At 35.1% G+C, this 15,197-nt stretch overlaps 1 protein-coding gene across 3 annotated transcripts in view; it reads right to left on the reverse strand.

The window, feature by feature from the left end:
• Positions 1-15,197, reverse strand: part of LOC123524931 (MORC family CW-type zinc finger protein 3-like) — a 138,675-nt gene that overhangs the window by 77,500 nt on the left and 45,978 nt on the right. For all 3 annotated transcript variants that reach the window (XR_008370614.1, XM_053541367.1, XM_053541368.1), the window contains exon 9: positions 65-162. Coding sequence is in view for 2 of the 3 variants with exons in the window: in XM_053541367.1 (XP_053397342.1) it covers positions 65-162 (98 nt within the window). In the remaining variant the exon portion in view is untranslated. The remainder of the gene's footprint in view (positions 1-64; positions 163-15,197) is intronic.

The raw sequence follows: 15,197 nt of genomic DNA on the forward strand, positions 1-15,197 counted from the left end.
TTTACGATATTAGAAAATGTATTGTAAAATCAATGTATCTTCAAACAGATCTTTAACTGCTTACTTATATTGTCCTGTTGGTCTAAAGTCCTGTTTATTATGTATCGGCTCCAAGAAATTGACTTCAGCTACTCCAATGATGCCGTAACCTTCCCCAGTTGCCTAGATGATGAAAGACAAAATTCATTCGTAAACACTTCAATTTGACTTTTTTGAGACCTCTGGTCTATACACACTACAATAATGTAGATACAGAAAAACAAATATCTACATATAATATTTCACTGCTTCAGATCAGAAGACCTGATCAAATGTTTTGTTACCTACAATGCCTAAATCTGACAGACTAGTTAGACCATAATAAATTAATTCCTAGATTATCATCCCAGCCCGCCCCCTCTTTTTTATGCCACCCCGACCTTTTTTATTTCTCTCTCTCTCTCTCAAAAAAAAAAAAAAAAAAAAAAGTTGCGAACCACAATAGGGTTTATTCGTTTTAATGCTGCCGCAAAATACCATGGATAATTCATTTTTATAACCCCTCGGACGAGCCCCGACACACAGGTTTAGACGACTTTCCACCTTCAAACCAAAACAAATTTTGTTTCCGATTTTCGCCATTTTGATAATGGGAAATTACTCTCCGCGCTTACTGTCTATGCTAAAATCAAAGATTGCCTTTACGTTCCCATAAAAGATCAAGTAGTTTAAGCTTTATTTTTCTTTCAAACAAAATAAATTTCATATAAATTTATTTTAGATGAAAGAAATATCAAATCACAAATATTACGATACTTATAAAACAAGAGCACCGCCTTGCGGGTGCTGACGCTCATCTGATTTTAGTTGTATAATAGAAATATTGTCCTACCCATGATTTCCTAAGTCTGAAAAGGGCCATCATTCTTGCAAAAAGCAGGATAGAGTTATGTTTCTTGATGTACAGCGTCCACTAATGATGGTGAAAAACTGTTGCAAGTTTTAAAGCAATAGCTTCGATAGTTTATGAAAAAAGCTGACTTAAACATAATACTCAACCAAGAAAACTGATTTTCTAAGTCCAAAAGGGGCAATAATTATTGCAAAAAGCAGGATGGAGTTATGTTTCTTGCTGTACAGGGTCAGCATATGATGGTGAACAAGTGTTGCAAGTTTCAAAGCAATAGCTTTGATAGTTTAAGAGAAAAAGTTGACCTAAACATAAAACTTAACCACGAAATCTGATATTTTCTAAGTCCAAAAGGGGCCATAAATCTTGCAAAAAGCAGAATGGAGTTATGTTTCTTGCTGTACAGGGTCAGCTTATGATGGTAAACAAGTGTTGCAAGTTTTAAAGCAATAGCTTTGATAGTTTAGGAGAAAAGTTGACCTAAACATAAAACTTAACAAAGAAAACTGATATTTTCTAAGTACAAAAGGGGCCATAAATCTTGCAAAAAGCAGGATGGAGTTATGTTTCTTGCTGTACAGGGTCAGCTTATGATGGTGAACAAGTGTTCCAAGTTTCAAAGCCATAGCTTTGATAGTTTAGGAGAAAAGTTGACCTAAACATAAAACTCAACCAAGAAAACTGATTTTCTAAGTCCAAAAGGGGCAATAATTCTTGAAAAAAGCAGGATGGAGTTAGGTATCTTGATGTACAGGGTCAGCTTATGATGGTGAACAAGTTTTGCAAGTTTCAAAGCAATAGCTTTGATAGTTATAGAGAAAAAGTGACCTAAACATAAAACTTAACCTAGAAATCTGATATTTTCTAAGTACAAAAGGGGCCATAAATCTTGCAAAAAGCAGGATGGAGTTATTATTCTTGCTGTACAGGGTCAGCTTATGATGGTGAACAAGTGTTCCAAGTTTCAAAGCAATAGCTTTGATAGTTTAGGAGAAAAGCTGACCTAAACTTAAAACTTAACCAGGCAACGCTGACACCGATCAAGTGATGGCAATATTCATCTTTTTTCCCCCCAAAAAAATCAGATGAGCTAAAAATGGAGATTATTTAAATTTTTAACCGAGATCAACTGTGAACAACAAAACTGACACAAGGTGACAAGGTAATTGACGATAATTACTGGTTACTAAATTGATCAAAACAAAAAAACTATCACACCTTTTGTCATCGGTTTGAATTGAGAAGCTCATGTCATTTTGAATGATACCATTCCGAAATATTGAAACAATTGCTTTCTATTTATTCAAAATAATTAATTAAAAAAGAAAGAAAAAATATAACAATATTTTCAGTCGTCCCAACCCCTCCCGATCCTGCCAGGTTTCTCCCGATTCTGGATGTAAAACCTGACCACCCCAATAAGAATTAAGTCCAAACCTCCCGATTTAAACAAATCAAACAACGGAAAAAAAAAAGATTCACTCCTTTACATTAATTAATTTAAGGACCACAATGGAAATAAGAGTTTACTGAAACTCTTTTTTGTGTTGTCCTTGACATATAATGTGGATTGACATGGCTATATTAATTCATACAATGTTGTATGTATTGATGTCATACTTGCCATGTAATTGGACATTTTCTGTTGAAAAAAATCTATCTATCTAATTAATCCTCTCTAATAACGAATCTGTAAACAACAGTTTTCGGATATTTTCACACCTATTTACCCCTGTTGATTGTTGTTTATTGTATGATATGTCAAAGCCAGGTGTTGATTAATCTACTCGCCCCGGCGTCGGCGTAGGTTAAAGTTTTTAATAAAGTCAAATATCTCTGTTACTATCAAAGCTTTTGACTTGAAACTTAAAATACTTATTTACCATCAAAGTCTACACCAGGAGAAACTCTGATTTGAATTTTGACAGAATTATGCCCCTTTTTAACTTAGAATTTTTTGTTTTAAAGTCTACACCAGGAGAAACAATATCCATAACTCTGATTCGAATTTTGACAGAATTATGCCCCTTTTTAATTTAGAATTTTTTGTTAAAAGTCAAATATCTCTGTTAATGTTAAAGCTTTTGACTTAAAACTCAAAACAGTTATCTACTATCAAAGTCTTCACCAGGAGACACAATTCCCATAACTCTGATTTGAATTTTGACAAAGTTATGTCTCTTTTTAACTTAGAATTTTTTTTTACTGGCAAAGCTCTAATTCAGAGTCAAGCACTGAGAAAAGTCGAGCGCGCCATCTTACGGACAGCTCTTGTTTTTTATAAAGTGAAACATCAGTAATACTCGCTTTACTGAGACGAAATATATCCAAAAGTCCAAATCGTCGTACATAACGAAAGGGTTTGCTCAGTCCCGTATCATTCCCTCCCTCCTCAACATTTCTGCTTTAACTTCATACTGGAAATTTAAATCCATGTCTAAATATTTCGCCTCCATCTTTTCTTAAACCACCTATGCACCAGGTATAAAATAACAATAGAAAGATAAGCCATTGCTGACACCGCTCAAAGTAGAAAAATCCAATCGAAGGTTTAACTTTTGTCGAGCCCCGTTATTCACGTGCTGACTAAATCATTGTAAATATATCCGACACGGCTTAAGTCAGAGCTTAAGTCATTACTTAATAGTTGAAAAACTGGCCAATAGAGTATAGATCCTGTGTAACTTCAAAAACTTGCCAATGAATAAATTATTCATAAGCGGTAAGCTGATTACCAAGCACGTGAAAAATGCCCTGTAAGATTTCTTCATGCAAGCTTTAAATTAGACCATTGTTTAGTATAATAAATATATATATCTAAGCAGTTTGATCCTATTTCAACTACAACAAGAGCTGTCCGTAAGACAGCGCACTCGACTTTTCTCAGTGCTTGACTCTGAATTACAGCTTTGCCAGTAAAAACTTTATAAAAACTAACCAAATAATTCTAAGTTCAAAAGAGGCATAACTCTGTCAACATTCAAATCAGAGTTAAAGGGATTGTTTCTTCTGGTGTAGACTTTGATAGTAAATAACTATTTTAAGTTTCAAGTCAAAAGCTTTGATAGTAAAAGAGATATTTGATGTTATCAGGAACTAATACTTCCAAGGTAAAAAGGGGCATAATTCTGTCAACATTCAAATTATAGTTATGGGGATTGTTCCTCCTGGTGAAGACTCTAATTATTAATAACTACTTTAAGTTTCAAGTCAAAAGCTTTGAAAGTAAAAGAGATATTTGACTTTATCAAAAACTTTAACCAAAAATTCTAAGTCAAGAAGTAGGCAGTGTAACTAACAAGAGGGCCATGATGGCCCTATATCGCTCACCTGTTATCATTGCACTTGAGGACAAGAAGGTCCTCAGAAAAAATATCTAAGTCCAAAGGACAGGAACAACAAAGGGAAGAAATTTAACCAAAAAGAAAAACAAATGCTTACAAGGTACAGATATGTCAAAATACACCTAAAAATTGGAGGTACCATCCATGTTGTACCACAGAAAAGTGGTCTCGGTTTTTCCCTACGGCCAATAATAAAAAAGTTACTAAAAATAAGCTATTTATAGTAACGTAAAAGGGAAGTAATTAAAAAAACAAATTATTGTAAGTGAACAAAAGAAGGATCTGCCAAATAAATCTGTTGACATAAATGAAATTTCAGATCAGTATCTTCATTAGTTACGGAGAAATACCCATTTTAATTTGAAATAAAGGGAGGTAATTTGACATAAAATCAGTCCATAGTTATCTACCCTGATTGGCTCAGTCCAACTTATGACAATAATGAAATTTCAAATAAGTCCTATAAGTACTTACTGATATAAATCCATTTTGATTACAATCAGGGGAGGTAATCAGATATAAAATAACTCTGGAACCTACGATTGGATCTGATTTGTCATGGAATCCAAGATTTATTGTTGTTGAAGATATTTTGGAAGTTTGTATCAAATAAAACCATAAATGAAGTAAATATATGGCTGCAAAAGCCAAAATAGCCAATTTTGGACCTTTCAGGGGCCATAACTCTGGAACCCATTAAGGGATCTGACCAGTTTAAAAAAGGAACCGAGATCTTATGGTGACACAAGTTTTGTGCAAGTTTGATTAAATTCAAATCATAAATGAAGCTGCTATTGTGCAGACAAGGTCAAAATAGCTAATTCTGGCCCTTTCAGGGGCCATAACTCTGGAACCCATAATGGAATCTGGCCGGTTTAAGAAAGGAACCAAGATCTTATGGTGATACAAGTTGTGTGCAAGTTTGATAAAAATCAAATCATAAATAAAGCTGCTATTGTGCAGAAAAGGTCAAAATAGCTAATTTTGGCCCTTTCAGGGGCCATAACTCTGGAACCCATAATGGAATCTGGCCAGTTCAAGAAAGGAACCAAGATCTTATGGTGATACAAGTTGTGTGCAAGTTTGGTAAAAATCATATCATAAATAAAGCTGCTATTGTGCAGACAAGGTCAAAATAGCTAAATTTGGCCCTTTCAGGGGCCATAACTCTGGAACCCATAATGGGATATGGCCGGTTCAAGAAAGGAACCGAGATCTTATGGTGATACAAGTTGTGTGCAAGTCTGGTTAAAATAAAATCATAAATGAAACCACTATCGTGCAGACAAGAAATTGTTGACGGACGGACGGACGGACTGACGGACGCACAGACGACGGACGACGGACGAAGGGTGATCACAAAAGCTCACCTTGTCACTATGTGACAGGTGAGCTAAAAATACAAACTTCAAGTAGGAACTGTCTGTTTTAGATATATGTGTAGCTAACTGCATCAAAGTATGTAGCCTGAAAAAATATTTTAGAAATTAGTTTTGGAAAAAAAAAGTTATTTGAGCTGAACTAAATGATCCCGGGTAAAATATTTGGAAACAAGAGCTGTCCATAAGACAGCCAAGCTCGACTATTCGAAATATTGTCCCAGAAGCAGGAAAATATTACCCAAAATGTTAAAATATCAAAACAGTTTTAAGTTCAAAAGGGGACATAATTTGACCAAAATGCATATCAGAGTTATGGGACTTGCTGCTATCAACTAGTTTTATAACCCAAAAGACACATGTGAAGTTTCAATTCAATATCTGCATTAGTTTTGGAGATAGTAACTTGCATATAAAACCTTAACCAGAATTTTCTAAGTCCAAAAGGGGGCATAATTTACCCAAAATACATGTCAGAGTTATGGGACTTGACCCAGTGAGGTTGGTAATTGACCTAGAAAAAGAAAAAGTAAGTTTCATATCTATATGCCTTTTAGTAATAGCTGTATGTACTTGCACGCAAAACTTTAACCAGAATTTTCTAAGTCCAAAAGGGGGCATAATTTGACCAAAATGAAGGTCAGAGTTATGGGACTTGGAGCTATCATCTAGTTTTATAACCCCAAACACACATGTGAAGTTGCAATTCAATATCTGCATTAGTTTTGGAAATAGTAACTTGCATGTAAAACTTTAATCAGAATTTTCTAAGTCCAAAAGGGGGCATAATTTGCTCAAAATAGATGTCAGAGTTATGAAACTTGACCCAGTGAGGTTGGTATTGACCTAGAAAAAGAAAAAATAAGTTTCAAAGCTATATGCCATTAAATGATAGCTGTATGTACTTGCATGCAAAAACTTAACCAAGGTGTGACGCCGACGCTGACGCCAGGGTGAGTAGAATAGCTAGACTATTCTTTGAATAGTCGAGCTAAAAATGGAGACAACTCTGCTATGACTTTAATGTAGTCTTAGGTGGCTATTGGCCTAGTACCCCATGCAAACTATGCACATTTTACCTCTACACAGGGAAAAAGCATGCATAATTATGCATAATTGCCAGAAGGATTAACAATCTGAATAGAAAACTGTATAAAGATCAAATAAGTTAATGCCCTGGGGAAAGTGTGACATTTTCTGTAGTGAAAGTGAAATTTGTCAACAAACAGACGACTATTTTGAACAAGTCAAAACCCACAGAATTTCACAAGGCAAACTATTTTGAAAATGCTACTGCTGGAAAGAGAACAATCTCTACTATCTATATATATGCGTCAAAGTAAGGGAAAAACATATAGAAATATGAGAAAATCAAAGAAATTAATTTCAGGACTGCTCGATGCATGACTGTCTTATCATGCGTAGCATTTAACATAGATAGTTTACTTTTCCATTGCACTGGAATAACATGGACAAGATTAGGATTAACAAACAGTGTTCACTAAACAATTTCACTATATAAACAGGTTGTTTCCCTTGTGTAAAGAGGTCTTAGGGTAAGTCTCTACAAGAAGGGGCATAACTCCATCAAAATTCAAATCAGTTATGGAGATTATTTCTCCTGGTGTAGACTTTGATAGTAAATAACTATTTTAAGTATCAAGTCAAAAGCTTTGATAGTAACAGAAATATATTTGACTTTATCAAAAACTTCAACCCAAAGCGACACTGAGGCAGACGCTGGGGTGAGTGCAATAGCTCTATTTTTTCTTCAAAAAGTCCAGCTAAAAACAAGAAATTTTAATGAATTACGAATGCAAAGAATGTCATTTAGAATATCTGTTCACCATTCTAATTAAACCCGATGTGGTATGCAATTTTTCCATAATAATTCCTTCAAAAAAGCAGTGTAATTTTTCAAGATAAGTAACAAAAGAAATTTAACTTCAACATTGCAGAAGCGATTAACGTTCTACACAGTTGAAAAAAAAAAAATTCTCCAACTATGAAGCAGCATGTAATTGAATTAAGTAAGTACCATCAATCAATATACACTCCAAACCCTTTAGGCATAAAAAAAAAATATGTTTGTTTCCTGTAACATGCTGAAAAAAATGGGGGTCGGTAGGTAGGGAATTTTTTTTTTTTTTTTTAATTTTTTTTTTAGTAGGTGTCAGAACATTTCAGTGTTTAGTAACCTTATTATCGCCAATTAACTGCCTAATCAAGCCTCAACCTTAACTTTTTTCAGCAGTTGCCAGCAGGTTCACCAACTGCTAAAATCTAGTAGACCTGCTCAGACTTTAGTGGACCTCCAATTCTATCTCATAAATTGTGATGCTGTAGACGTCATAACTTCATATGACTCAAAGAAACAGGACTTATTTCTAAATAATTAAAAATGGAAGACTGTAGCAATCTGTTATCCCGAAAAATAATTATTTTGAAAAGTGTCCCAAAATATGGACACAATCAGCACCAGTGTTGAAAGTGAAAAAAAAAAACATCAACAATTATCGGTAATCATTCTGATGATAAACTAAGTAATTGGCCTCGTTTTCATCATCAATTAACACCCCCTCAAAGAGCTAAAAGAAGTGTGTCGGTTATTGTGGCATCTGCAGTGGAGATCAAAGCGGTATAGTTTCCACGAGATTGTCATTGCATTACGTCATGTTTTCGCGCCATGTGACACATCACTGTCTGATCGTACTTTCTCGGTTCCTTTAATTGTTGAGAAGAAATCAGTAAAAAAGTTTTTTCTTTAATGTTTTAAAAGCGAATGTGCAATATCCCGAATAAACTGACATGTAAATGTGTCAGACCGTGAACGATGCTGACCTATTTGCCCTCAAGAAATTTACATTATTGTTTGAGAAGAATATCTAACAAAGTTTTAAAACCACATTTCTATTTACGTTCATGAGGTCACGTAACCTATTCTGCCGTGCTAACAGAAATCTGTTTGCCAAAAAATCGTTTTACTCCATGTATTTAAATTGCTGCCGCTTTTTCATTATTTAAGATTTTTTAATTGTGTTTTTTGTACTTTCTGGTCAAAAGTCTGAATTTTATTACCATAGTATGTACCGTTTATTTACTTTAAAAAGGAAATAAATAATCAAGATCGCGCTGTTTGAAATTTTACAAAACATTATATGAAAATTTGATCGTTTTAAAAGAATTTTGCCTACATTCCTGTCGATATCTTATTAAAATTGTTATAGAATTCAAACTGTATTAGTTCTCAAGCGGTGTTGAATATCTGAAGCGATTATATTAAAAAATGAATGCACTACGCGCGTTTTTTGTGACAAAAGTAACTGCGATGTAAATTAAGTATTACGATAGGGCGCACGTGCTTGTGGAATGGAAAATTACCAGCATGACGTTTTGATATTTTTACGACTCGCAGGTAAATTCCAGTCAATCCAGGTAATTTTGCCTGATGTAATTACTCAATTTGGTAAAGTTACCACGTAAAAACCACTCACCCGATCGGTGGAGTAGTCCATTCGTGCTATCCTGACTTTAACTCGCCAATGCTTATAACTGTAGAATGCCATACTAAGGCAAAATCAACTTTCGTTTTGTGAATTCGCCGATATGGATACGATCCCCCACCCCCCACCACCCCTAATTTTTCACTTTTAATGGTTTTATTTTATTTGCAGACCATGACTGAAAATTGGTTGACCGTCGGTCTACCCAACTTTTGATAGTGGACCTGCCGATATTTTTGGTTGCGTCGGTCCAACGGTCCACCGCTAAGGTCGAGGCCTGAATTTTAAATTACTAATCAAATAAAATTGTTGAAAATTTGCTCCCGCCTTTCAATAACAGATGTTGTTCATACACGTTTTTTTTCTACACTGATTCCTTTTGTTCAGTAAACATTGTGTAACAGGCAAAGTTCATAGTTTTGCAGACAGACATAGCTTCGGGCCGTTTTTGCCAATTAGAGATTTTCGGGGCCACAATTAATCTTTTGTCGCAAATGGCTCAAGTGCAACCGACAGCGTGACCCCTGAACAAGTGGTACAAACATGATAATAGACTGCTCTTCTACGAATTGTTTATCAATTAACGTTTACACCTTGATCAATAAACACCTTTCATAATGAAGTACTAAATACAAACCACGAGATAACCACGTGTCAGTCGGCGCGTGGCGTGATTGACATCTGTCAGTAGCTAATTAGTATATGACGCTCCGCCTACTGCCATACTTCCGCTTGTGGCGGCGAACAGTATTGAAATTCACCGAGATTTTGATTGACAAGGGGCAGAACTTTTGAACTCGATATGTATCAAAGAAAACTTCTCGATTTTTGCGGGTGAAAACCCGGAACCTCGACAAACAGGCTTTTCGCCATGTTGTTTCATGTCGACAGAACCAGGAACGTTCGTGACTATGCGCGACGAGGTCGGGTACAACTAAATTATCCCTATAATCAATAAAGACATGATCAGAATCTCGAATTTCAGCCCATAAAAAAATTGCGGTCGGCGGTAAAAACTTACGGTCGGTCGGGTTACAGGAAACAAACATATTTTTTTTTTAGGCCTTATAACGCTATTCGATATACCATGGTATTCGGTATAATGAGGTATGCTCTTGGCTCCCGAATTAAAAAAAAACAACCAAAAAATGAGTCCACGGATGTTATTTAATTTGATCATAACTAGCGTTAAAAATGCAAGTACCTGTGTACTTTAACACCTTTGCCATGACAACTATGACAAAAAAATCAATAACTATCTGCTAGCTTACTTTTTGGGTAATGCCTTTGTTAAATTTTGAATACCTGTAGACATGTGACAACTAGGCAATTAGTTCCGTGTCAAAATTAGATTGTTTGCATTGATAACAAGCATGTAATATTGGTCAGTTAACTATCAAACCGTTGCATTAATTAAGCAGAAAACATGAAAATTTGAGTGAATAAAAAATCAAACAACATGCCCAGTTTTGTAATAAAATGCAGCCGTTTTTCGTAATCATCCCATTCTCAATTTTTTTTTTTTTTTTTTTTTTTTTTTTTTTTTTTGGGTTTAACGTCGCACCGACACATTTTAGGTCATATGGCGACTTTCCAGCTTTAATGGTGGAGGAAGACCCTAGGTGCCCCTCCGTGCATTATTTCATCACGAGCGGGCACCTGGGTAGAACCACCGACCTTCCGTAAGCCAGCTGGATGGCTTCCTCACATGAAGAATTCAACGCCCCGAGTGAGGCTCGAACCAACATCGATGAGGGGCAAGTGATTTGAAGTCAGCGACCTTAACCACTTGGCCACGGAGGCCCCCTCTCAATTTTTATTATCGTAGATCTAGTTTATTTTACCATTTTCTATCTTATTTTATACATTTTGTAAAACTGTCCATGTTTTTTCTCTTTATTACATTTTTATTTATTTTCCACGTGTTTAAAATCCTCGTGCTATTGTAATTTTCACGACCGTGCACTTCTCACACAGTTTACATGTTTACTTCCGGGATTCAGAATTTCAACTTTCTTTTAGAATTACGACAAAATAGAAAGATGACATAGCATTATAATTTTTAAATGTATTTTCCAGTATTTAAGTAAATAAATGTCCGTTTATACACTTAGAATTTCTTATACATGAAGCAGTGTTCAAAATACGTCTAATGCATTACGGGTGGGTGGGGTATTGCATACACCGCATATACGGCCAAACCGCGTTATAAATTTAACCCCGCTAGATCCAAAGGTCTCGAACGTTCGACCCCAACGACAGCGTTATAAAGGGGTCCTAGTATATTATTACTTTCATTAAATCATTATATAAAGAAAAACAAGAGGGCCAAGATGGTCCTATGTTGCTCACCTAAGAAACACACCGTAACAGTGTAAACATGTTTGACCTTGTGATTTCATAGAAACAAATATTCTGACCAATTTTCATTAAGATCGGACCAAAAATCTTGAGGGTAAACAAGTATTTTCTTTGATCTGACCTAGTGACCCACTTTCTGACCACACATGACCCAGATTCATTCTTATCCAAGATTCCATAAAAACAAACATTCTGACAAAGTTTCAGGAAGAATGAAAAAAGTGACCTCTAGAGTGTATACAAGCTTTTCCTTTAATTTGACCTAGTGACCTAGTTTCTGGCCCCACGCAACCAACATTCGAAATCATTCAAGACTTTAAACTTCAATATAAACATTTTGACAAAAATTTCATGAAAACATGGTAATAAATGTGGCCTCTAAAGTGTTATCAAGCTTTTTCTTTGATTTGACTGGATGACCCAGTTTTGATCCAACATGGCCCAGATTCAAACCTGACCTCGAAGTCATCAAGGCAAACATTGTGATCAAATTTCATGAAGATCCAGTGTAAAATGCAGTCCCTATTGCGTAGAAAAGGTGTTTCTTTGATTTGACCTTGTGACCTAGTTTTTGACCACAGATTACCTCAAACTTGACCTAGATTTCTGACTGAATTTTATTAATATCAAGTGTAAAATGCAGTCCCTGTTGCTTGCAAGATTTTTCTTTGATTTGACCTAGTGACCTAATTTTTGACCCCAGATGACCCATATTCTAACTAGACCTAGATTTCATCAATGCAAACATTCTGATCTTTTCATGAACCTCAATTGAAAAAATACAGCCTCAAACACGTTTTTCTTTGATTTGTCCTAGTGACCTAGTTTTAATCCTAGATCAAAGTTCCAGATAAGGGCCATATTTTAGTAATTACAAATTTGTTAGGGGTCGGATTACAAATTCATTTAAAAGTGTGGCCGTATCAATAAGAATTTATTTTAAAATGGGTTCGTATCAGTATGACATGTAAACAGTATTACGAATTTCAAAGGAAGATCGAGCCAAATTGCATGTCTGCGCAAAGTTGCGCTTATCTTATAATGTACAGCATTGTGGTTATGCATGTCATAAATGTGTGGCAATTAACAAGTATGGTTAAAAGATTACACTTTCAGGATATTGATTGACAATTATCACCTAATTTAGGTGTTACCAATTTCGGGATCCGGACATTTTGCCTCCCAATGAAAAAGTGGACTGCTGGACATTTGCCCCCCAGTTGGAAGGATAGATTATAGGACATTTGCCCCCAAGTGCTTATTTCTGACACGGACATTTGCCCCCCCCCCCACCAATATTTTCGTCCCCCAGTGATTTTTAGCCCGACTATTCGAAGAATAAGTAGAGCTATCCTACTCACCACGGCGTCGGCGTCACACCTTGGTTAAGTTTTTCGTACCAGTCCACATTTTGACAAAGTCTTTTGAGATAAAGCTTTGAAACTTTCAACACTTGTTTACCATCACCATGGCCAGTTATAGGCAAGAGCACATAACTCCATCAGGGATTTTGGCTGAATTATGGCCCCTTTTGACTTAGAAATCATGGTTAAGTTTTTCGTACCAGTTCATATTTTGACAAAGTCTTTTGAGATAAAGCTTTGAAACTTTCAACAATTGTTTACCATCACCATGTCCAGTTAAAGGCAAGAGTACATAACTCCGTCAAGGATTTTGGCTGAATTATGGCCCTTTTCGACTTAGAAATCTTGGTTAAATTTTTCGTACCAGTTCATATTTTGACAAAGTCTCTGGAGATAAAGCTTTGAAACTTTCAACACTTGTTTACCATCACCATGTCCAGTTATAGGCAAGAGCACATAACTCCACCAAGGATTTTGGCTGAATTATGGCCCTTTTTGACTTAGAAATCTGGGTTAAGTTTTTCGTACCAGTTCATATTTTGTGTAAAGTGTTTGACATATGGCTTTGAAACTTTTATCACTTGTTCAGTATAATAGTCTCTATCTGTAGGAAAGAGTACATAACTCTGTCATATATTTTAGCTGAATTATTGCCCTTTTTGGATTTGGAAATTGGTTCTGATTTCATACAAGTCCACGTTTTGTCAAAACTATTTGACATATGACTTTTAACACTTGTTTATCATCATGATTTCCATCTGTAGGCAAGAGTACATAACTCTGACAGCTATTTTGGCTGAATAATGGCCCTTTTTGGACTTTGAAATTGGTTCACACATTGCCATTTAGTGCAAGACTTATCAAAATCCACAAATACAGGAACATTGTTTGTCTAATGTATTTTTTTCTTTTGTCTGAATATCTGTAGAAATATTTTCACTCCATTTTTCAATCAATTCTTCGAATAGTCGAGGGCGCTGTCATCCGACAGCTCTTGTTTAGGAACTTCATACAAGACATTCATCATATTTAAGGGTACAATTTCTTTGTTTTATACAATTTTGTAGTAGATAATAGCCAAATTAACAAGTTTGAGTGTTAAAAACATTGCACTAATTGAGAAGTTATAACACTGTTATGAGAACTTTTATTACTCAATAATATTCTATTATACCTTAACACCTAAAAGTAATTAACATATTTATCAAATTATTATTCATAAAACAGTTTTTTTTTACTAAAAATTGCCTTTTAGAGTAATTTTCATAATAAAACAACAAACAAGAGCTGTCACAGGAGACAGCGCACTCGACTATTTCGATAATAGCTGGATAATGAAACTGGGCATATCTGAGGAAACTAGAGCTGTCACTGGAGTGTTTAATGACTCCAATTGTGGATGAAGATATTGCACAATAGCCTGAGTCTATGTCAAAAATATCAACTTAAAGTAATAAGAGAGGTAAAGATAAAATGTATCAAAACACTATATAAGTATATCCTAAGCAAAAAGGGGCATAATTCATTAAATATTGGTGCCAGAGTTATGCAGCTTGTGTAATATAGTGTGGGTGATGATGTTGAACAACTATTTTAAGTTTGAATCAAATCCATTCAGTAATAACAGAGACAGAGTGAAAGTGCTTCAAAACTTTAACCTAAAATTCTAAGTAAAAAGGGGGAATAATTAATGAAAAATTGGTGCCAGAGTTATGCACCTTGCGTCATATGGTGTGGGTGATGATGTTGAACAACTATTTTAAGTTTGAATCAAATCCATTCAGTAATAACAGAGACAGAGTGAAAGTGCATCAAAACTTTAACCTAAAATTCTAAGTAAAAAGGGAAATAATTCATGAAAAATTGGTCCCAGAGTTATGCACCTTGTGTCATATGATAAGGGTAATGATGTTGAACAATTGTTTAAGTTTGAACTACCGTAGATACCCATGTATAATGCGCACCCGTGTATAATGCGCACCCCCGATCTTAGTCCAAAATCCTGGGAAAAAAAAAAAAAAAAAAAAAAAATTTTTGGTCAATTTTGAGGTGGATGGAAAATGAAAGTAGAGTTTACATCGACACCGGTAATAAATTTTATCTCCGCGGCGGAGAGCAGCATCGGTCTCACAGTACTATCGATTTTTGTTTTCTCGAAAATAAAACCAGTAAATTATTGTTATATTTGTTGTTTTACCTTTTTTTAATTCACTATTTTGAATAAATAAATAGCAGCTGATTCAATATTTCGGAATGGTATCTTTCAAAATGACATGAGCTTCTCAATTTAAACTGATAACAAAAGGTGTGATAGTCTTTTTGTCACGATCATAAAGCCAGTAATTACCGGCAATTAA

This window comes from Mercenaria mercenaria, chromosome 4, assembly GCF_021730395.1.
Source record: "Mercenaria mercenaria strain notata chromosome 4, MADL_Memer_1, whole genome shotgun sequence".
Taxonomy (NCBI): Eukaryota; Metazoa; Mollusca; class Bivalvia; order Venerida; family Veneridae; genus Mercenaria; species Mercenaria mercenaria.